Genomic DNA, 24,171 nt, shown 5'->3' with positions numbered 1-24,171 from the left:
CCTGGTAAAAGAACAAGCACACAAAACAGGATGTTCAAGGAAATATATGTACTGTGTGCATGTGTGAATAACTAGCTAATTTACATTGACAAATGTGGGAGTAATAGTTAATAAATGGTGTGCAAAGAGTTTGTAAATACCTTATAAAGTGTTAATTATGGACCCTTGAAATAAAATGTTACCCTAGGATGTTGCTGGGCCCAGCACAGGCAGTGTGGTCCCTGGTCTTCTGGTCCTAGTGATGCTAGACACATGTACTGCCAGTTTATTTCTATTTTGGCTCTATATTATATACAGTGCCTTCAGAAAGTATTCAAACCCGCTGACTTTTTCCTCATTTTGTTGTGTTACAGCCTGCATTTAACATGTATTAAATTGAGATTTAAACCACATAATGTCAAAGTGAAATTATGCTTTTCAAAATGTTTACAGATTAATTGCAAGCCTAAATAAGTTCAGGAGTAAAAATGATCTTAACAAGTCAGTCACATAATAAGTTGAATGGACTCACTCTTTGTGCAGTAATAGTGTTTAACATTATTTTTGAATGACGACCTCATCTCTTTACCCCACACTTACAGATAATTGTAAGGTCCATCATTCGAGCAGTGAATTTCAAATTTCAAAACACAGATTCAACCACAAAGACCAGAGAGGTTTTCCAATGCCTCGCATAGAAGGGCACATACAGTGGGGCAAAAAAGTATTTAGTCAGCCACCAATTGTGCAAGTTTTCCCACTTAAAAAGATGAGAGGCCTGTAATTTTCATCATAGTTGAAGTGAACCTATGACAGACAAAATGAGAGAAAAAAAATCCAGAAAAATCACATTGTAGGACTTTTAATGAATTTATTTGCAAATTTTGGTGGAAAATAAGTATTTGGTCAATAACAAAAGTTTATCTCAATACTTTGTCATTGCCAATAAAGGGTATATAACAGAGGTCAAACGTTTTCTGTAAGTCTTCACAAGGTTTTCACACACTGTTGCTGGTATTTTGGCCCATTCCTCCATGCAGATCTCCTCTAGAGCAGTGATGTTTTGGGGCTGTTGCTGAGCAACACGGACTTTCAACTCCCTCCAAAGATTTTCTATGGGGTTGAGATCTGGAGACTGGCTAGGCCACTCCAGGACCTTGAAATGCTTCTTACGAAGCCACTCCTTCATTGCCCGGGCGGTGTGTTTGGGATCATTGTCATGCTGAAAGACCCAGCCACGTTTCATCTTCAATGCCCTTGCTGATGGAAGGAGGTTTTCACTCAAAATCTCACGATACATGGCCCTTTCCTTCTTTCCTTTACACGGATCAGTCGTCCTGGTCCCTTTGCAGAAAAACAGCCCCAAAGCATGATGTTTCCACCCCATGCTTCACAGTAGGTATGGCGTTCTTTGGATGAAACTCAGTATTCTTTGTCCTCCAAACACGACGAGTTGAGTTTTTACCAAAAAGTTATATTTTGGTTTCATCTGACCATATGACATTCTTCCAATCTTCTTCTGGATCATCCAAATGCTCTCTAGCAAACTTCAGACAGGCCTGGACATGTACTGGCTTAAGCAGGGGGACACGTCTGGCACTGCAGGATTTGAGTCCCTGGCGGCAAAGTATGTTACTGATGGTAGGCTTTGTTACTTTGGTCCCAGCTCTCTGCAGGTCATTCACTAGGTCCCGCCGTGTGGTTCTGGGATTTTTGCTCACCGTTCTTGTGATCATTTTGACCCCACGGGGTGAGATCTTGCATGGAGCCCCAGATCGAGGGAGATTATAAGTGGTCTTGTATGTCTTCCATTTCCTAATAATTTCTCCCACAGTTGATTTCTTCAAACCAAGCTGCTTACCTATTGCAGATTCAGTCTTCCCAGCCTGGTGCAGGTCTACAATTTTGTTTCTGGTGTCCTTTGACAGCTCTTTGGTCTTGGCCATAGTGGAGTTTGGATTGTGACTGTTTGAGGTTGTGGACAGGTGTCTTTTATACTGATAACAAGTTCAAACAGGTGCCAGTAATACAGGTCACGAGTGGGTGACAGAGGAGCCTATTAAAGAAGAAGTTACAGGTCTGTGAGAGCCAGAAATCTTGCTTGTTTGTAGGTGACCAAATACTTATTTTCCACCATAATTTGCAAATAAATTCAGAAATTATCCTACAATGTAATTCATCCACCTGACAGGTGTGGCATATCAAGAAGCTGATTAAACAGCATGATCATTACGCAGGTGCACCTTGTACTGGAGACAGTTAAATGCCACTCTAAAATGTTAAGTTGTTGTCACACAACACAATGCCACAGATGTCTCTCAAGTTTTGAGGGAGCATGCTATTGGCACAATGACTGCAGAAAAGTTCACCAGATGTCACGATCGTTATAATGATTGGACCAAGGCGCAGCGTGTGTAGAGTTCCACATATTTTAATTAATAGAAACTCACCAAACAAAACAAACAAGCACAAACAAAACGTGACGCTACTGGTGTGCACACAGGCAACTAACTGTAGACAAGATCCCACAAAGCACAATGAGGTAATGGCTGCCTAAATATGATCCCCAATCAGTGACAACGATAAACAGCTGTCTCTGATTGGGAACCATACCACGTCAACATAAACCATTAATCACCTAGATGACCCACCCTAGTCAGGGATCAGTCACTCCCCAACCAACAGAGAATAAACAGCTCTCTATGGTCAGGGCGTGACACCAGAGCTGTTGCCAAATAATTTAATATTAATTTTGGCCTTGCACTGCAGTTCGACATTGTAACCGACTTCAGTGGACAAAGGCTCACTTTCGATGGCCACTGGCACGCTGGAGAAGTGTGCTCTTCACAGATGAATCCCGGTTTCAGATGGCAGACAGCGTGTATGGCGTTGTGTGGGCGAGCAGTTTGCTGATGTCAACATTGTGAACAGAGTGCCCCATGGAGTTATGGTATGGGCAGGCAAAAGCTATTAACAACGAACACAATTGCATTTTATCGATGGCAATTTGAACGCACATAGATACCATGACGAGATGCTGAGGCCCATTGTCGTGCCATTCATCCACTGCAATCACCTCATGTTTCAGCATGATAATGCACGGCCCCATGTCGCCAGGATCTGTACACAATTCCTGGAAGCTGAGCATGTTTGGTTTGCTCTGGATCGACGTGTACGACAGCCTGTTCCAGTTCCCACCAATATCCAGCAACTTCGTACAGTCATTGAAGAGGAGTGGGACAACATTCCACAGGCCACAATCAACAGCCTGATCAGCTCTATGCGAACTGTAACTCAGTGAAATCTTTGAAATTGTTGCATATTGCGTTTATATTTTTGTTCAGTGTAGTTAGGCTTTCATACGGTATTACGAGCCAATGGTCATCTGTTAGGCAGTAATTGTCCTTCTTTATCTAATAAATGTGTTTAGTCATTCACAACTAGGATGTTGCTGTGCCCAGCACAGTACTATGGGAAAGGATGCTAGGCTTAGCAGAGACAGCTCAGAGGTGAGTGCATTGGAAGTAGGAAGAAAAGAGAGACACAGATGTTCCTTAATATGTTGGCTCTCTATGTAATAGCAATTAACACTTAGAAGTGACAGACAGACAGAGTGACAACAGAGGAGAACAAGGAGAAGCATATTTGGACAGAGTGACAGACAGACAGGACGGACAGAGTGACAGACAGACAGGACAGACAGTGTGACAGCAGAGAAGATGCAGAGACCGACTGCACAACAGAGCGGCAACAGAGGAGAACAAGGAGAAGCACAGACGGACAGTGACAGACAGACAGGACGGACAGAGTGACAGACAGACAGGACGGACAGAGTGACAGACAGACAGGACAGACAGTGTGACAGCAGAGAAGATGCAGAGACAGACTGCACAACAGAGCGGCAACAGTGGCAAAGTTAGTGGTGAGTTGTATCTCAAGTGGTGCTTTTACATGTTGTTCTGGTTTTAAACATGAGCTGGTTAAAAAAGGAGAAGGACTTTGTTTCACCATTCGCTGGTACAGTAACAGTTGAGAATTGCTGTACTATAGTGTACTGCAGCCATACTCAACTGGTGGACCACACTCCGGATCTGGACCCAGAATGGGGTCAATACTGACCACAGGTCCCTTCCGCAGTCAGGCTTTTAACTTACTGCTGTTGAGAATTGTAATAGTACAAAGTTCAATTTTGATATGGGCAGTTTTCTTCTTATGTCATTCACTGACAGACCCTAGAGAGCTATTTTTAACCTGCCAGAAATGTCAAGTTGGTCAAATACTGGCCATGTTAGCTAGCTGGGTAAATTAGGTAACCAGCTATCTAAATATTGTAGTTATCATGGCCAGATTACATGCCCAGGGGCCTCGACCTCCAGGGGTACCCCATTTGATTGTGTTTAGTCACTCAGGTGTCCTGACACACATAACACACGTGCAGTGTTGTGGGCTGGTGTGGCTAAAATGCCAGGGATGAATTTTTGTTCCAGTCCACCCCTGGCCACCTGTTTTTCTCTCCAGTTTCTTATCAATGGAAATGATTAGCCATAATCCCCAGTGTATTATCTAGCTTCAGTCCTCTAGTTTAGATTACACATCCTGTAATTGGCACTCCTCGTCGAGACATGGGTGTGGATTGAAAAAAACGAACCATGTTACAAGTTCATGTGAAACCTATCACTGTCACATCCCCTGTCCCGGTATTATTCCTGAGATAATTACATTTAAAACATTGTTTTGGCTTGTGTTTTCCCCATTTACCCAACTGTGTCGTCAGCATTCTTATAACACGTGTGAGGGGCTGGATAAGGTATCAGATGATGTCTGAAGGATCAGGCAGGGTGTTTCTACTCATGTCATCAGCGTTATGTCATCCGATCAGCTCAGGCCAGTCTTAGCAAAGTACGTTAGGCCTGAAGTATATTAGGCCTCCCACAGAACTCCATCTAACAAACACATGGGGGGATCTGAAAATCCACCTTTAGGTTCGATTATTATTTTTACAGGATTGTCACTGAGCAATGTTGTAATGGGTGTGTCCCTGAACCTAGTCCTAGTAATCGCTCCATTAGCTAATAAAACCCGAGTTTGGTATCGGGTTTCAAAGTGCACTGGAGTCATGGCGGGCCTTTCTGGATGACTGCCCTAGCTGTCATTGAATGTGTGAGACAATGGGAAGACGTGTTGCTTCTGACCTTCTGACCCTTGACCCAACCCCTCACTTCCCCTCGCAGGAGAGGCCTACATGAGACTGAACAAGCTGGCCGATGCCGAGCACTGGTACAAAGAGTCCCTGAGAGCCAAGCCAGACCACATCCCAGCACACCTGACCTACGGCAAACTCCTCGCCCTCACAGTAAGTTGTTCCTCATCATCGTTAGCATCTTCCTATTCTTTCTTATCCTTCTTCAGCTTTGCAAGTAGCAGAGAGTCTGTATGCAATTATTCAATGGCTTGTGCATGTGTGCGGGCTTGTGTGAGGATAACATTGAATTTCTCAAGGTGCCCCATCATCCTGTGGCGATAGCTTCCTGATTGAAAACCATGTCATGACCGCCCTGTGTGTTTTTAAGATCTTTTACCAAATCCCCGGACTAATTCTTAACTCCATATTGAACCCTAATCAATTTCAGCAACAGAGGTTGCAAATGGCTCGAGCTAACTAACCAGCGTCTGAAACCCATTAGCCCTGAGGAATCTCTGTGGAGTGTCTGATCTGATGTGAATCCTCTAACTCCAGACCGTGCTGCCTTTTGTGCCTCATTCTGTGCCTCTGTGCACTCAGATGATATTGACCAAGGTCACGTGGTTGACCCGTGTTTGACTAAGAGGAGAAAGGTTGGTTTGTGTGCTGTGGGTAGTTCACTCCACAGGGTTCCAGAGTTCACAGGGAAGGGGTCGTGTGGTGCACACAGTGAGCAGTGACAGATCGGGCCCAGGATGGTGAAGGTGGCCCCCCTCTCCCCAGGCTGATGCCACTCTCTTCCAGGCAGCAACCCAGTGTCTGGCCCCTGAGGGAGGGACATGAATGTGTTCAAAGGTCCTGGGATGGGGATGAGCCCTCTGGAGTGGTTAACTTCTTGATGCACCCATCCCGTTAGCAGGATCATTTTCATCAACATCCGCTGAATTACAGAGCGCCAAATTCAAATTAAATTACTACAAATATTTAATTTTCATGTAATCACAAGTGCAATATAGCAAAACACAGCTTAATCCACCTGGCGTGTCAGATTTCAAAAAAGCTTTTCGGCAAAAGCGTACCATATGTTTATGTAAGGACATCTCTCTCAGCAGACAAAACATTACAAACAGCTAGCAGCAAAGTCACGAAAGTCAGAAACGCAATAAAATGAATCGCTTACCTTTGATGATCTTCGGATGTTTGCACTCACGAGACTCCCAGTTACACAATAAATGTTCCATTTGTTCCATAAAGATTATTTTTATATCCAAAATACCTCCATTTGGTTGGCGCATTATGTTCAGGAATCCACAGGCTCAAGCGGTCATGACAGGGCAGACAAAAATTCCAAATAGTATCCGTTTGTAAAAACATGTCAAACGTTTTTTTATAATCAATCCTCAGGTTGTTTTTAAAATATATAATCGATAATATTTTAACTGGACAGTAGCTTCTTCAATAGCAGAGAGAGAGAGAAAATGGCTGTTCCACTCTGTTGCGTATGCAAAACGCTGCTGGCAACCAGCCATCCCCTGACGTGATGTGATCTTTCTCGCTATTGTTTTAAATGGAGGGAAGGCATGCAATGGAACATGGAGCTTTCAAAATAGAAGCTACTTCCTGGTTGTTTTGCCTGCAATATCAGTTCTGTTAAAACACAGACAATATTTTGACAGTTTTGGAAACTTTAGAGTGTTTTCTATCCTAATCTGACAATTATATGCATATTCTAGATTCTGGGCCTGAGAAATAGGCCGTTTCATTTGGGTACGTTTTTAATCCAAACATCAAAATACTGCCCCCTACACTCAACAGGTTTTTAAGAAGGACCAAGCCCTTCCTGTCGGTCTCCCCTCATTTCCAGTGCTTTACCGGAGATTTTTTCAAGTCCCATTCATTTGTTGGGTCAGGACTATCCAGGACAATCAAGATAAATAAATACCCGTTTCCTCCAGCATCTTGATTTCCCCATGATGTCAAGCAAGGAGGCACTGAGTTTTAAGGTTGGCCTTGAAATACATCCACAGTTACACCTCCAATTGACTCAAATTATGTCAATTAGCCTATCAGAAGCTTCTAAAGCCATGACATCATTTTCTAGAATTTTCCAAGCTGTTTAAAGGCACAGTCAACTTAGTGTTTGTGAACTTCTGATCCACTGGAATTGTGATTCAGTGAATTATAAGTGAAATAATCTGTCTGTAAACATTTGTTGGACAAATTACTTGTCTCATACACAAAGTAGATGTCCTAACCGACTTGCAAAAACTATAGTTGGTTAAGTTCATGCGACGAGCAATCCCGTATCCGGGATCCTATTTATAGCCTCAAGCTCATTAGCATAACGCAACGTTAACTATTCATGAAAATCGCAAATGAAATGAAATAAATATATTTGCTCTCAAGCTTAGACTTTTGTTAACAACACTGTCATCTCAGATGTTCAAAATATGCTATTGAACTATAGCTAAACAAGCATTTGTGTAAGAGTATTGATAGCTAGCGGAGCATTTAGCGTAGCATTTAGCGGGCAACATTTTCACAAAAACCAGAAAAGCTTTCAAATAAAATAATTTACCTTTGAAGAACTTCAGATGTTTTCAATGAGGAGACTCTCAGTTAGATAGCAAATGTTCAGTTTTTCCAAAAATATTATTTGTGTAGGACAAATCGCTCCGTTTTGTTCACGTTTGGATACGAAAAAAAAACGAAAATTCAGTCACCAGAACGCCAAACTTTTTTCCACATTAACTCCATAATATCGACTGAAACATGGCAAACATTGTTTAGAATCAATCCTCAAGGTGTTTTTCACATATCTCTTCATTGATATATTGTTCGTGGAAGCTTTCTCCTCTCAATCACATGGAAAAATACTTGCAGCTGAAGTTTACGCACCAATTTCGACGCAGGACACCAGGCGGACACCTGGTAAATGTGGTCTCTTATGGTCAATCTTCCAATGATATTCCTACAAATACGTCACAATGCTGCAGACACCTTGGGGAAACGGCAGATATTGTAGGCTCGTTCAGGGCACGTTCACAGCCATATAAGGAGACATTGGAAAACAGCGCTTCAAAAATTTTGCTCATTTCCTGTTTGAAGTTTCATCTTGGTTTCGTCTGTAGCATCAGTTTTGTGGCATTCACAGATAATATCTTTGCAGTTTTGGAAACGTCAGAGTGTTTTCTTTCCAAAGCTGTCAATTATATGCATAGTCGAGCATCTTTTCGTGACAAAATATCTTGTTTAAAACGGGAACGTTTTTTTATCCAAAAATTAAATACTGCCCCTAGAGTTCCAAGAGGTTTTAACAAGACATTTGTGTAGTGGTTGAAAAATTTGTTTTAATGACTCCAACCTAAGTATTTGTAAACTTCCGACTTCAACTGTATGCCAGTTCTGATTTACATTTTATTAGAAAAATAATGTATTAAGGAGAAGCTAGAGTATTCAGCATTTAACCCTAAATGTATCCATGATCTTACTGTACATGTTGAACAAAACTATGGTGAGCTGAGTAATGTGTTTAAATAACATTTTTGCAGGTATTTAAGAGAAAAGTTACTTCTTAACCCTTTGACACATACCAACAAACAAGTGTGATCATTCTACAGTGGTCCCTGCAGCGTACGCTCAAACTGGTGTGATTGGAACACTTATTTAGAACGTCCAGGTTCGATTGACGCAACAGTCAGCGTTTGAGCTGGCCACACTGTTTTTTCACAGAAACATTTTGCACAAACACAGCCCTTACAAAGCTATGTCCTGAATGTGACCAGTTTGTTTTTGACGGCACTATACATATATAGAAGTAGCGACAGCATAACACAATCCTCCAAACCCGGAAAATGTAGGTTACATTAGTCCTAGCGCTAACTGTGGGGAAAAATTACGTAACACAAGCAGTCATATTTAGCTAACTCTTATAATAATTGAGTAAAACACTTTCTAAAAATATCAAAAGTAATCTGATGATGGGTAGTTTGTGCCACGATGTTTGTTGTTTCGCATAAACCAAAGATAAGAAGAGGAGACAAAATGAGTTTGCAGTATGTAATTATATTGAAGGGGATGTGTCGTCTACCATCATTCACTTCCCTTCATTCACTTCTGGAAGTTTACTTGAAAGATGAGTGAAACATCGCTTTACCTAATTTGGTTATAGCATGTCTGGTCTGACAGACGTTTACGTGACACCCAGAATGCATTGTATAATGTCAACAAACATGGTTCAAAACATATATTGCAAATAGCTTAGCTCATCATACAAACTTCAAAAAAATATTTTACACACGTCTGTCAATGGTTGGTGTAGCTGGTGCATGGAAGTCAGGAGCAGGAGATCAGAGATGAATGGACAAAGCACTTTACTTAGGTAATCATAATACAGAACGCAACCGTGTCACAAAACAAATGCCCACAGAACAAGTGATGCAGCAAAAGTACAAAACCCAAGAATAAAGTACCGGCTGCCACAAAGCACTGGTAAAACAAAGCCCGGAGCAAACCAGCCGGAAGCGTGCCAACCTTGACAATAAACCTTGACAGTAACAATACCCCACACAGACATGGAGGGAACAGAGGGTTAAATGCACATGTTAATAGTAGGAGATGTAAACCAGGTGTGCAGGAAGACAAGACAAGACAACAACAAAAAAGGAAAATGAAAGGTGGATTGGCGATGGCTAGAAGACCGACGACATCGACCGCCGAACGCAGTCCGAACAAGGAGAGGAACCGACTTCTGAGGAAGTCGTGACAACATCATAGATGTCCATTACAATATATGCAATAATCAGAATGCATCATTTGTCACCAGTACTTGAAAATGTGAATAAAACTCTAAATACATTATTCTCCATTCATACTGTATGCTACAGTAGAAACGACAACACTATATACAGAAAATAAGACACTTACTTTGATAGGAACGCACACATGTCCAAAGTTATTAATTGTAAGGAGAACAACAATGAAGGCAATGCAACCACCGGCCAGAAAATGTGCCAGGGGGAAAAAGTTTGTGCAAGCCTGCGCAAATGTCTGCGTACTTGATCTGGGGAAACACTGGGGATGTGCTTGGGCTCTCATCGAAGAGAGAAGTTTGTCCGGCTCAGTAAAGACTATCACATTTTGGAACAGTGAATGCATTCTGACATCACATGCATGAAAAAAACTTGTGCTGGGGTGACCGTTAGCTGACACTAATTGGTAAGGATTAACAGAAGCCACTAGACACAATCTCTGAAATGTACATCTGTCACAGCATACACTGGGTGAAAAACACTATCTAAAAGAAGCAGAAAAATGGCAGGCAGGGAAAAACTCACTGAATCACTGGCCACTTTAATAATGGAACACTAGTCACTTTAATAATGTTTAAACAATGTTTACTTTGTGCCTTACTCATTCATATGTATATATTGTATTATATTCTACTGTATTTTAGTCAATGCCAATTTTTTTATATTTCTTAATTCCATTCTTTTAGATGTGTGTATGTATTGTTGTGAATTGCTAGATACTACTGCACTGTTGGAGCTAGGAACACAACCAATTTGCTACACCCACAATAACATCTGCTAAATATGTGTATGGACCAATTACATTTGATTTGATTTGATAAGGAGTGAGAAGTAGATGTTTTAGTTAAGAAAGGGCTATTGATTTAGAGGAAAGTGGGGAGTTCAGAGCTCGGGGCCGTGTGCCTGGATCTCAGGCAAAGATAGACAATGGCCTCCTTTCTCCTCTGGGTGTAAATTATGGGATGAGGAGAGGAGAGCGCTGTCAGACTTACAGGCTAGCAAACCTTGAGATGATTTTGAAAGAACAGAGTATAGTGTAAAATGCAGTGGCTGAACCAGCCCCAGCACACATTTGTATCTAAAACGGCCCAGGTATGTATGTTTATTTATTAGATGTTTTTGCTTTTTGGTTATTGGTTATTGTATTGCTAGATATTATTACTGCACTGTTGGAGCTAGAAACATAAGCATTTTGCTGCACCTGTGATAACATCTGCAAGTCTGTGCTGTCCAGTCAGAGGTCCTAGGTTCAGATCCTGACAGGGGTTTGTGGGTATGGAGAGGGTTAGTGGTGCATTGGGGGATGTGATTCGCTCGATTATGGTGGAGGATGGTGTCATTTGGAGATATGCATCGTGGTGGTGTGTGTTATTGAACTCAGTCATTCACAAGTCATTTCCGGGCCTAGTGTGATGCAAGCTCCATTCATAATTACCTTGGTGGCTGCCAGAGCGGCAATACACATCTGTTCCGCATCTGATGTCACCGGGAGATTAGGGGGTCAACACTAACAATAAATACAGTATGTGTGAAAACAGGATATTGCACCTCTATAATGAGTTGATACTGAATAGGAAGTGGATATGGGTGGCAGGGATTTTTTTCATATTATTTCTCCACCTTACCAAACAGCCCCTTCACCAAACAGTCAGAGTCAGAGTGAGAGTCAGAGAGAGAGTCAGAGAGAGAGTCAGAGAGAGAGTCAGAGAGAGAGTCAGAGTGAGAGTCAGAGTGAGAGTCAGAGTGAGAGTCAGAGTGAGAGTCAGAGAGAGAGAGAGAGATATTCTTCCAAACACTGCAGGCTGTCAGGCCATCCATCAGACATAGTTATTATGATGCTTTCTCTCTACTGCTGTTACTGTGTTTGCTGCACAGACAGGTTTAGAGCATTGGCTACATATTAGAGGACTTCACGGGTCCAGAAAGTTGGACTCGTTCTGAAATGGTTCTGGGGCTTTCCCACCCAGAAACAATATGCATGAATTCATTTATTTTATATAGAGACCCTTTCTGAACGGACCCGATGACAACTAGATCCATTCTGTAAAGACCTGGTCGGATCCAGACCCGATCCAAGTGAGGGAAACAGCAGAAAATTATTTTTTTAACCTACTAAATTAACCAGAGCTGATAAAGGGGGAGAGGAGGGGGAGAGAGGTGCCGTATTGTGAGCGAGTGACACGGGGAACAGGGAGGGAGAGACGAGAGACAGCAACCAACCAAGCCGACTCGCGCTATAGTAGTTTAGCTGCCATAGCTAGTTTATTTATAATCAATTATGATTACCTGTCTTGACTGTATCAAACCGGGAGGAGCTAGTTAAGCTAGCTAGCGTTACGTAGCTATGCTAATTGAGGCTGCAGTGCATGACCTTTTTCATCCTACAGTTACAAATAACAACAACTCCATTCAGAATATTAAGTAGCAGCCTCCCTGTTGGCTCTTGGACGTTGTAGCCTATCCTTCTCCTTTAACTTTTAATTCCGTCTTCCATTGATTAGACATCTAGAGGCTCTATGATTATTGCTGCTTTGATGACTTATGATTGGCCAACAACAAGATACAGGTGCCATGCTCCACTCTCTTAAAAAGCAAGAGCAGCAGCATAGATTATAACATTTTCATCTTTCTCTCTACTGCAGATTTCACATTCGAATCTGTACTGGCCCTTCCTTCAGTTAAAGTCAGTTAAAGGATAAGTTTATTTTTACAACCAAATCTCTATTTTTGATGTAAAATGACATTATAGATGGGTCCAGAAACCTTTTTAGTGATTTCACATGTTTTATAGAAACTTACCCCAAACAGCAAATCAGTTCCTCATCCTCGTTGTGTAGTATGGGGCCCCCGAAGAAGAAAATACATTAAAAAATGCTCCAAAAACATTCAAATACATAATTTTAGAAATTGCACTATAAGCTCTCACTATAGTGATGCAGGTCTTCACATGAAATTGTGTCATTCCGAAATTCATTCACAACGTTATATTCCATTTTGTTTCAATACCTCTTAGTCCATATTACAGGTCACTTCCAAAATAAAGGAAACACTTGAGTAAATGAGGGATACAAAGTATACTGAAAGCATCGGGTGTCGGGTATTTGGGTACAGGTGGATCCGTGATGACCTCTACTACTGTCACGCTGACCTTAGAAAGCCTTTTTATTTCTCTATTTGGTTAGGTCGGGGTGTGATTAGGGTGGGCATTCTAGTTTTCCTATTTCTTTGTTGGCCGGGTATGGTTCCCAATCAGAGGCAGCTGTCTCGTTGTCTCTGATTGGGGATCATACTTAGGCAACTTTTTTCCATCTTTTGTTTGTGGGACCTTGATTTTGTATAGGTGCTGTGTAGCCTGCAGAACTTTACGTTTGTTTTGTATTTTGGGTGTTCATTTTAAATAAAGTAAGATGTTCGCCTACCTCCCTGTACCTTGGTCCAATCCATCTCTAAATGATCGTGACAACACATTACAATCCACCACACTAAATATAGTTTTGAGCTGGATACCTGACAGTTGTGAGAGGGAAAGCTGATGGGCTCTAAGTGTTGAAATTATGCAGCTGTATTTCATTCAACAATCTGCTCAGAGAACTCCTAAGACTGATAAGACAAAGCATGGATTCAAAACATGAGAACATCAATGGAGTCATTTTCCACACATTGCCTGACAACTTTTTATCAGTAAAGAGAGTTCCTCACTTCTCAGTCAAACCGGCAATGTATGTACCTCATACACTATAGATTCTCTATCAATATTGTGAAATGAACATTAGACTATCCGGGTCCATTCAAAACCACACGCACAATGAGAGCCAGTGCATTAAATTGTCATAACGTGGTTTCCTGCCAGACATTTTGTCTGAACTTGAGTAAACAGAAATATGCTGATGTTATGACTATTCCAGCTGCTCCTCAACTGAGTGCTTTGTACTATTTGTGAATTTGAGTGTGAAAGCATACAGAAATAATGCCTTTCGCACTGGCTCTGTTACTGTCACTTTCACGCCTTGAGCTGCATTAAACGTATACTTATTGCTCGTAAAATGTTCCATCACATCAATGAATATTACACTCAAACATTTACACTTGTGGATACTTCTTGAGTTATTGAAGGTCAGCACAGTGAAAAAATGGAGGCATGTATTTATACAGTATTTTGATGTGTGTATTTTCTGTCATTTCTGTCATTTAGGGCTCATCTGTAAAAGAGACCTTGGTCTCAGTATGATTCCCTGATAAAGTAAAGGTGAAATAAAATCCATATCGGATTGCAGTGTTTAGATAAATGGCTTTTTTTTAAGACTTTGCAATTCAAATGTAGGAATTGTCTTCTTTCATTCTATATAATGGAATGTGTAAACATAATTTATTATTGTTACTGGCATATGTACTGTAAAATTAAGGGAGTCTTTGCTGCTTTTTTTTTACATAATCTAAAATGCTGTGGCATTTCTTATATTTAGATTTCTATAGGCAATGATTGATAACTGGCATTATGTTTATAGAATATACATGTATTGTTGATCAGAGTGCAGCTGATACACAGATGAGACCAGTGTTGTGTGCGTGAGACAGAGCGGCAGCTGTGCTGGCTGGAGCCTCTGTGTGTTAGCAGTGATTTGGTCCAGCTCTCTGAGGCCCCTGGGGGGCTGGCTCCTCTGGGCCCCAATCTGTCACTGCTGCTGCTGCCCCTCATCAGGCTCGAGTAACCCAGCATGCCTCTCCACGCCCTCTCTCAAGATCTATGTCTCTATGTCGTACTGTGTGTGTGTGTGTGTGCATTTGTATGCATGTGTGTGCGTGTCTGTTGGGTCTCACTCTCTCAGCTGCAGTAGTTTGGCCACACACACCGCTTTTGCGGTCATACAAGTGTTATTTGTACAGATAGAAGTGTGTTATGATTAAATGCTCAGACCAGGCAGTCAACTGTGCCAAGCATGACATTGTGTGCTTTGAGATTAAATCTTTTGTAGGATGACACAAGGTGTTAAAAGAATAATGTAGTTACATGTGTTTTATGTCTTCTTATTAAGATTTAATGTTACAGTTAGTTTGTGGCTTGGCAAAAAATCAGCTTTTACACGTAAAATTATGTTTTTATATTGAAATTGACGGCATAGCAACGGCAAAAAATAGTAACAATGTATCTAATTAATCTCCCTTCTTAGGGTCAGAAGACCGGAGCAGAGAGGTACTTTCTGAAGGCCATCCAACTAGACCCCACTAAAGGAAATTGCTATATGCACTATGGTAAGTGGTACAGTTTGGGGTTTTTGGGTTTCTTTTGATTTACCAAAATTATATAAAGGTTATACTGTATACTAAGGTTAATCTTCTGACATGCCATTGGCCACATTAAATCAACAAAATAGTGTACTTCTGCACTACAACAAATAATATCTGTATGTTACACTGTTCTGACCTCATTCAACTCATGAGTTGAAATTCAAATTGAATTGGCCAAACTCCACAGGATGTTGAGTTTGAGTGGCAGGAAGTAGAATTGAATTCAGTGCAATTCAAAGAAATTCCACTCAGTCATAAAACATGAGAGTTTCATTAAATCTGACAGGTCACACTTCCAGATACCAAAGAATAAATAACTTTTCTCTGGAAACAATGTTCATATACTCTTTTAACCTTAGTGCTTAGAATAGACAATTATATTTCCACCAACCATTTCATTTGTTTGGCTTCTTTTTGAAAGCATCGGGGTCAACTTGAGGGTTAATGAAGTATTTCCCCCCCCCCCATATTGAACAAAATCTCAGTGATTATTGAAATATAATAACGTAGAATATTTGCTTACAGGTTTTGTTTTCCTTCATCATTCAGTTTAAGAGTTTGTCCTGAAAATATTTTTTTCAAAAATACTGTTTGTATATAACGACATGTTTGATGTTTTATGTACAAGATGCATATTTTTATAGACTAGACCTAATATAGAATAGAAGCGGTATTTGAGGTAAAATAGAAGAGGTATTTCCTTTAATTCTAATTCTAATTCAAAATTGCAATTCTGTATCCTGTTTACTACTTGAATTGGATTTCTAAAAAATGTAATTAAATTCTGAATTGAGCCCAACCCCGAGAACAAGTCACTCCTCAGGACCAATCTCTCTTGTGGGTTTTTGAACCAAAGCCTATCCACAGAGACACACACGCACACACACACACACACACACACACACACACACACACACACACACACACACACACACACACACACACACACACACAAAGACACACATCTTGACTGGATCCCTTCCAGGTAGTTAGCAATGCTGGCTGACCTCTCTTCCTGTATTAAGTTTGTGTACGTGGCTGGTTGGGGAGGATAGCGTGAGGGAATATTCACACTATTCACCAATGAAGATAAACCCCAATTTCCTCACATTGTTCTCAAATATGACATGTGCACAGACGTGGAAAGAAGGAACGTGACAGTTGACATGTCTTTTCTGCTGAACACCATTTGATTTTACGAGAAACAACCAATTTGATCTCTATTAAGGTCACTTCAAGTGTCCTCTTTGAAATGTGGGTTTGAGAGCGAGTGCCAGCAGAAGAATTTGTGGTAATGTACCGTGTGATCAATCTTTCGTAAAAATGTCTTGATATTTTAAGGAACGGCTTTCACGTATTCTTAACCACTCCAATAAAACAAGCGTTGACATATTGAAATCTATCCCCTGCCATAGCAGTGTTTCTAACATGGAGGTGCTCTGCAATACATTGGAAATCAGTCAGTGCCGAAGTGGTCTCTCCTTTACCTAAGACCTGTAGCAGCAAAGTCTGCATTTCATCCGCAGCTATTTAGGAAAATATGCTTGGTTTCCACCTGTGGTCTGGGAGCATTGTACAGTAGTGGAGCTCACCAAAACCAACAGGCTATTAATTCCTCCACAAACCTGACCCTCTCCGAGAGGTCCGACCCCAGTTCATGCCCCCATCAGGGATCCACACTCTAGCCTCAATAGGATGGGCTACAAAGGCCCTGCTCTATAATTTCAGCTGCACCTCAGACATGCAGAACTCCAGCCAGGCCCGACGCACATGTCAGAGAAACATATCTATCAAGATCCTCCTAATTGGACAAATGGACCTGAGCGATACCCAAAGAGCGATGGCCAAAGAGCGATGGTACGCTCTGCTTGTATCTTGTGTTTCAGCAAATCATTTGTAGGCCGGCCGCTGTCCGCCCTATCTCCACGGGCCAAACACAATATTCCCAGCAACTATTCATCCCACTCTAGGAATACATCCACATACAGCATTTTAACTTGGGGTTTCTGTTCTCTCTGGCTGCTCCCAGGTCAGTTTTTGTTGGAGGAGTCTCGTCTTCTGGAAGCAGCTGAGATGGCGGAGAAGGCGGCGCGTCTGGACAGCGGGGAGTTTGATGTTGTCTTCAGTGCAGCCCACATGCTCAGGTGAGTGTTGGATGGGACGGACACACTGTGAGGGAGGGGAGGGGACAAGAGCTGGGGGAGGGAGGGAGAGCGTCTACGGTCTGTACACTTTATCCCAGGGATTACAGTGCTCTACTGCCAGTGTGATTTACTTTGCCGGCTGCTGTAATCCCCTTCTCTGTTGCCGCAGCGGTAGCCAGGGAGCTGCCATCTTGTCTTAGAACGCCACGCAGCTACGTGCCTCCCTCTGCACTCCCCCTGCTGTTTCTGGCTCATTCATGAAAAGCCCGTTTAAAATCAGAGCAAAGTTCAGCAGCGCGGCGTCTGACTCACAGTTCTCCTGGAAGCCGCAAGTTGTTGTGTTTGAGGCACAAGCCGCGAGTGGAAATGTGTAAATAGAGGAACGTGCCAATTTACAGTATGCCACACAGACCGAGGGAGCTCAGCTTAGAGCCAACAATATTATATTTACTAGTTTAGAGATGTCCCTTGTTTAGACTTATTAGGGTAAATCAGGGTTTATCTGTGTGAGAATTACTACTGCTGGCTGTGGGAAATTACGACTACTAAAATCGTGAATGCGATGTCTTGAATCATTGTGCTTCACTGAGGTAGTTTTTGCAGTTCACTTTCTTTACCAAAGACAGAAAGAGCCTGTGTCATGCAGTGCTATATAATGTCTTTATCCAGCTGGTTTTCACATGGTGGCCCACTGCACAGCACTCTGATCCAGGGGGATGTGCAGCACCACCAGCTCAGCTGGCCATGCTTTACAGAGCCTCTTACAGGGTCCGAAACCCTTGGCTGTTAAAGAGGGTCTCAGGCTGGGCTCAGCAAGGGGCTCCCCACCACTGCGCTGGCATGGGGTCTCGCTCCTCTGGAACTCATGTTCTTTATGTGTTTGTCTTGGAACCAAGACGTGAAAGGCCCTCGGTTGGTGGGGGATACTAGTGAATCTGAATAGGGAGGATGGGGGACTGGGCTTTCAGATGTGAAAACCTTCTCTTATTGCTCTCTGGGGCCCTTGGTCTTTGACAAGTTTACTTCCTCACTATCCATTTCCCCCGGCCTTCTTTAAACAATCAGCACGTTATTCCAAACCTTCGTAGGGCTACTGAGCAGCAGCATCAGCTGGCAGGCGAAGGGAAGGCTGGCTGAGTGCTGTCTCCCAGGGGAATGTGCTAATGCTGCCCTTTAAGTGCTCAAATCCCTCTGCATGCTAGACCCAACCGTTCACTAGCTGTGTGATGTCACAACACACTTCCGGGAAGCCAGACTTGTTTGACAGAAGGAACAAGGAACATTTGTGTAACGTTCGTGTGTGTTGTTGCTCGAGGCAGATGGGCTCGCCGTAGTTAGTACACATATCGTACACTGTCTGTTGTTGCTGAAGCAATTTGTTCATTAAGTTAGTTTTTTGAAACTGCGTTAGATGTACTGTGCTGCCGGCTGTTTGACTTGTGTGTCTGTGCGTCTGCACTGGGGTTAATATAGCATCGTTAGATGACCAACTGTCAGGGCTCGACGACAGAGGGCTCGGCGGTCGTGTTGCTGATGTGAAATATGTTCCAACATTGTTTCATCCAGGGAGTTCTTTATTTTCATTCACTCATGATCCCTATTTTCCCTCCCTCTCTTCCACTCCATCCTCTTCTAGTTCTCCTCTCCTGAGTCTCTTCCCAGCAGCTTTATCTCAGAGGACTTGGGTCTAACCGACGGGAGAAGTTTGTCGTCTTCTCTCATTGTGCTCGCTGTGCTCTCACAAGCCACTACCCCCTGGCAATCCTTTGCCACTCGTATGAAAGATCTTGTTTGTCTGGTGACAATGGTTTGGCGGCTCTCCAGTTCGCCAGTCTGATAATGATATGTTTATAGACTTGAAAATTATATAGAATTAGATTAATTCTCGAGAAGAAAATATTCTATTCTGAATATGATTGCGGTTATCGCAACACATGGTTACGGTCACGGTTAGACACCAAACCCATATTTGTCATCGCTGCACAATTTCTGGTATGGGGCACTATTTAAGTTACTTTTGAAAGACTATTTGTTGAACAGTTGAATGAGGTTACGCAAGGAGTTATTGTTGAGAAAATAAGTAATACTGCTTTGAATGATGGTCATTTTGTGTGAAGTATTTGTTTATTCAACTCTTAGTTGATAAATGATGATCCATGCTGCTCAATTGCGGTGTTAGCTTGGGCTCTGCTTTCTCGAGTTGCACAAATACAGGGTGCTCTATTGTAACTGCCAACGCTTAAATATAAGGGTTGGCAGTAGCGCTATAGGTCCTGTAGTGTGTCAGAAATATGTTTTGCTATTTTCACAGCCGGAATTATGAGCACAATAGCTCACAGTAGCGCGAAAGGCAGGGTTTTGAGGAATAACAAGTTATAGGTGTGACGAGGGCTTGGCCACTCACTGGCCAATCAACATCCAGTGTTTGCTCAATAGCCTACTATGTTTGGAGAGTTGGCAGTCAACATAACATTGTTGTAATTGGCTTCAATGAACCTAGCTTAGACTACATGTCTTTATGCATCACTCTTCTCCTAAAATAAAAAATACTAGGCTTCTGTAAATTGTATTGTATGTATGAGGCAATAAGAAAATAAGAAAAATATAGGCGGCAGGGTAGCCTAGTGGTTAGGTGTTGGACTAGTAACCGGAAGGTTGTGAGTTCAAACCCCTGAGCTGACAAGGTACCAATCTGTCGTTCTGTCAAACAGGCAGTTAACCCACTGTTCCCAGGCTGTCATTGAAAATAAGAATGTGTTCTTAACTGACTTGCCTGGTTAAATAAAGGTAAAAAAATAAAATAGCTTAGGCCTACCATTGGTACTGTATTATAGAACTGAATCACTTAAATACATTTCCTACCATTGGTACTGTATTATAGAACTGAATCATTTAAATACATTTGGAGAAGCCGGATGAGATACAGTCTTTGGGATGGGGATGGATACTTGAACAAGCTAAATTAAGTATGCAGGTAGGCATGTGTGTGTATGTTTAAGAATGTGCAGTATATTTTCAATGCAAGGCACTGAAATTGAAATAGACCATTTAAACAGATTTTATGGATAGCTACTTTGCAAGGCCAGGATAAAAAAGACAGTACATTGCTGTGGAACCAGCCTTCTTAGCCTAGGCCTAGGGTAAGGGTAGCAGAGGGCTTGATATGAAACAGAAAACAAGCAATCCACTTTTTTAAACAACAACATCTCTAAATAGTGTGTGGTCAGAAGCATGATATCATGAATCGCTTCTCTCGTACAATGGCACTTGTACAAAATGTGCACATGTGGACCTAAATGTCTTTATGCGTAGCATTCACACATCTATAAGAGAAATAATAGGCTCCTGTTATTTGTATGGTTGTGCGCGGCAGATTCTCAAACAAAATGCCGTTGATATGGCATTATAGGAGAACTGAATAGTTTGGAGTAGCGTGTCTTTGGTAATCGGACGAGGGGCGCTCTTTAAAATGGAAATGGGTAGTCTACTTGAACAAGCATAATGAAGTATGCGGGTATGTGAATTGTGAGTCATGAAAAAGCATCAGGGTAAAAATCTCTAATATATTTCACAGCACTCTCAGTAGACCATTTAAAACCCCTTTATTCATAGGCTACTTGGCAAATGGCCAGGATAAAAAAAAAAGATGTGCCTATGCGATGCTGTAAACCTGACGGCGGCAGGTAGCCAATCGGTTAAGAGCATTGGGCCAGAAACCAAAAGGTAATTGTTTCTAATTCCCGAGACAGCAGGTTGAAAAATCTGCTGTTCTGCCCTTAAGCAGGGCAGTTAACCCCTAACAACAACTGCTCCCTGGGCGTCGAAAACTTTGATTAATGCAGCCCCCCACACCTCTCTGATTCAGAGGGAAGACACATTTTGGTTAACCAGCCTTGATTAAGGCTATGCTTTGTTTTTAAACGAAATGGGGGGAAACCAATCATGTTTTTTATGATACTGAATATGATATGCACCGACACAAAAAGCACAACTCTTCCATGTCAAAATCAACTGTTAAGACCTGCTTTTTGTGGGTCTTAAAACATCCCATTAGCGAGTGAACGTTATTTATAATACGGGTTACATCGGACCTCTGAGATGTTACATCGGACCTCTCCCGAAAATCAGACATCTCTGAAATGAAACTGGATGGCTCTCCCCTATACCCAAAATAATGATTAAAACATCAAGTGGATAGGAGAGAACATGCCTACCTTAAATATCAGTTTTAGAAACATGTTTTTGTCCTATAAGCATGACATGGCAACACAGGAATTTTGATGCACAGAGCTGCGGGCCAGAAGGTTGTGGGAAAGACCACCGTGGACAAGAGTAGGGGTGGAAAGTTCTCCTTTATAGTAAAAGCATTGCATCAATCTGTTATCGTGTTTGCAGGTCTGAGAAAAATGTGCCTTTTTATAAACATTTAATGCAATTCTGTCGTTTTAGTATTAGCAGAATATGTTTTAATACCACACAAAATACCGAAATTACAGGCTACGAATAGACAGAGATATGCCCTATGTGTTCATCTTATCATATTTCTCTAATGTCAAATCAGTATGTCTTGTTTGCAAATAATTAAATCTAAGACGTCATTAGGAATCTGAGGATGGTACTTTCAAAAGTTAGGCCCGACCTTTCCACCCCAGACAGAGTACGCCTACCGACGCAGAAAAATGTCAGCTTTAATTGGTGGCTGCTCTTCTTCCGTGGCTTAACCCAATGAGAGAAAGTCACAAGTGTTTCCCTAAAAGCTGTCTTGGGTTTAAACATCTTCTATTGTACAGAAAGTGAATAGCTTAATTAGTTTATAGTGACAGAATTAGATTACTTCCCAAGCAAAGTACATGTTTTGTGTCTTCGGCTATAGAAGATTGTAGCTCAGCCTCTGAATGTCAAGGAAACGAAACAATGATATACCCATATGCATCACGTATTTCCTGGGTATTTGACAGCTTGTTTCGTAGCATAAAGCACCACGGTCCAAAGCACTGTTGCAGATCACTTTATATAAACGATCCGTACAACAACAAAAAATCTCAATCTTAAGCTAACAAGGGGTGGGCCTGTGCTTTTTTTCTCCATTTTCTTTAATAAAGGTAAGCCTATGGCATACCTTCTCATATCCCCTCAATTCCAGTCCTGGTTTAAACTTAACAGCCCTTCACTGACACGAAGGTAGGCTTTTCAAAGAGTGCATAGTGGGTGGAAGAATTGTCTGACAAATCTATGGATATAGCAGCTATTAGACTCATTTCGTCTGTCAAACAGGTCGGCCTTCCTCTTATTTGTTAAATAGGAAGAAAAAGGCTCCAACACAAAGCCCTCTTGTTGTTAATAAAGTGTAATTAAAATTAAGGGTTGAAATAAACGATAACCTATTCAACATTGCTTACTTTCAGCACCATAAGCTGCCCATTTCCTATTGATTGTTTCAGCACCACAATGTAAGTTACTAGAATCTGGCTTATTGTGAGGTCAATAACTCTAATAATTTAAATCAATTATAGTTGTAACAAGCTATCGAAGTTGACCTCCGGTCCTCCTTCTCATCTTTGTGCTCCTGCTCTCCTTCTCAAACTGAACAGAACATAGGCTATAGGCTAGTAAGCACACAAGATATTGCAAAAAAAAAAAAACATTTTTAGAAGAAGCCTTTGACTCTCCTCCTGAACTGCCACTGTAGGCCTACACAGCACAGCCATTGGTTGGCAGCACACACAAGGTTTTCATCAGCAAGAGCAGAGCAGGCCAGGGCTCAGGGTTGGAATATCCATTGCAGTGTGTAATACAGCCTCATTTTATTTACACCATCCCAGCAGCTATCTTAGAAATATAACTTTGATCTGTGCTTCTCCAAGCATGCACATCCGTAGCCTATAGCCTACTGTATAGGCTATTGTTCATTTGATTGAGACCACACTAAATAGCCTATAGCACACTTGATATTGTGCACCCAGTGGAGAATCAGAGATGAGGGGTGGCTTCAGGCACACATCGACGTATAGCCTAATAAGCAACTCATTCTAAAACACAGAGAAATGTTGACTTTGTCAATTGCAAATTGAATGACCCTACCATGGACTAGATTTAAAAACCTCACCTTGAGTGAAATTGAAAAAGCATGACCCTCTCCCATTTTCCTCCGGGTACCCATTCCGTACATTTCAACCCACCCCTTAGAGCTGTGTGAAATTGTCACTTTTGCCCTTGTTTTTAAATATTGCCACTCCTCCAACCACAGCGAAAGCAAGCTGATGTTAGACAGGTAAATTGCAGAACCAGGCATTAGGGCTGTAAAATGCCAGTGCCCCAGTTTTTACATGACGAAATTGCAAACTAAGGTGCATTTTGTCACAAGTCGAAAATAGAAACCAGTGTGTTTATGAGTTTTCATAATGATAACTTGTGAATAACAGTGACACATGCCAGTATCCACACCTCCTACACAAAGGCCTTGGACTGAACTGTATCAACAGTTTTCGGAGGGAGGCAGGGCTCTCTGCACTAAGTAATGATTCTCAATGATTCTCAATCCTCATTGCTGGATATAGTATGACAGATGCCGAGGCCAAGCTGTGTTCTTTTCTCGAGTTTGATCGCATGTCCGTACAAAACATCTTCACCATATCATTTCACACCACAGACTCCATCCCAGTCCCTCATACCACTACTGGTGTCACCTCACGGTGAAAGCATCCACCCATGTCTGTTGACCAGCCTTTAACACTGTTGCTTAACAACATTGGTCTCAATGGAAGCTTAA

At 41.7% G+C, this 24,171-nt stretch overlaps 1 protein-coding gene across 1 annotated transcript in view; it reads left to right on the top strand.

Annotated features, from left to right (window-relative positions):
* Positions 1-24,171, top strand: part of tmtc2b (transmembrane O-mannosyltransferase targeting cadherins 2b) — a 99,507-nt gene that overhangs the window by 51,759 nt on the left and 23,577 nt on the right. The window contains exons 7-9 of the mRNA XM_064951534.1: positions 5,211-5,332; positions 15,141-15,222; positions 17,288-17,402. Coding sequence (XP_064807606.1) covers positions 5,211-5,332; positions 15,141-15,222; positions 17,288-17,402 — 319 coding nt within the window. The remainder of the gene's footprint in view (positions 1-5,210; positions 5,333-15,140; positions 15,223-17,287; positions 17,403-24,171) is intronic.

Source organism: Oncorhynchus masou, chromosome 31 (genome assembly GCF_036934945.1).
Source record: "Oncorhynchus masou masou isolate Uvic2021 chromosome 31, UVic_Omas_1.1, whole genome shotgun sequence".
Lineage (NCBI taxonomy): Eukaryota > Metazoa > Chordata > Actinopteri > Salmoniformes > Salmonidae > Oncorhynchus > Oncorhynchus masou.
The sequence above is the reverse complement of the archived record's forward strand: the minus strand, read 5'-3'. Positions and strand labels throughout refer to the sequence as shown.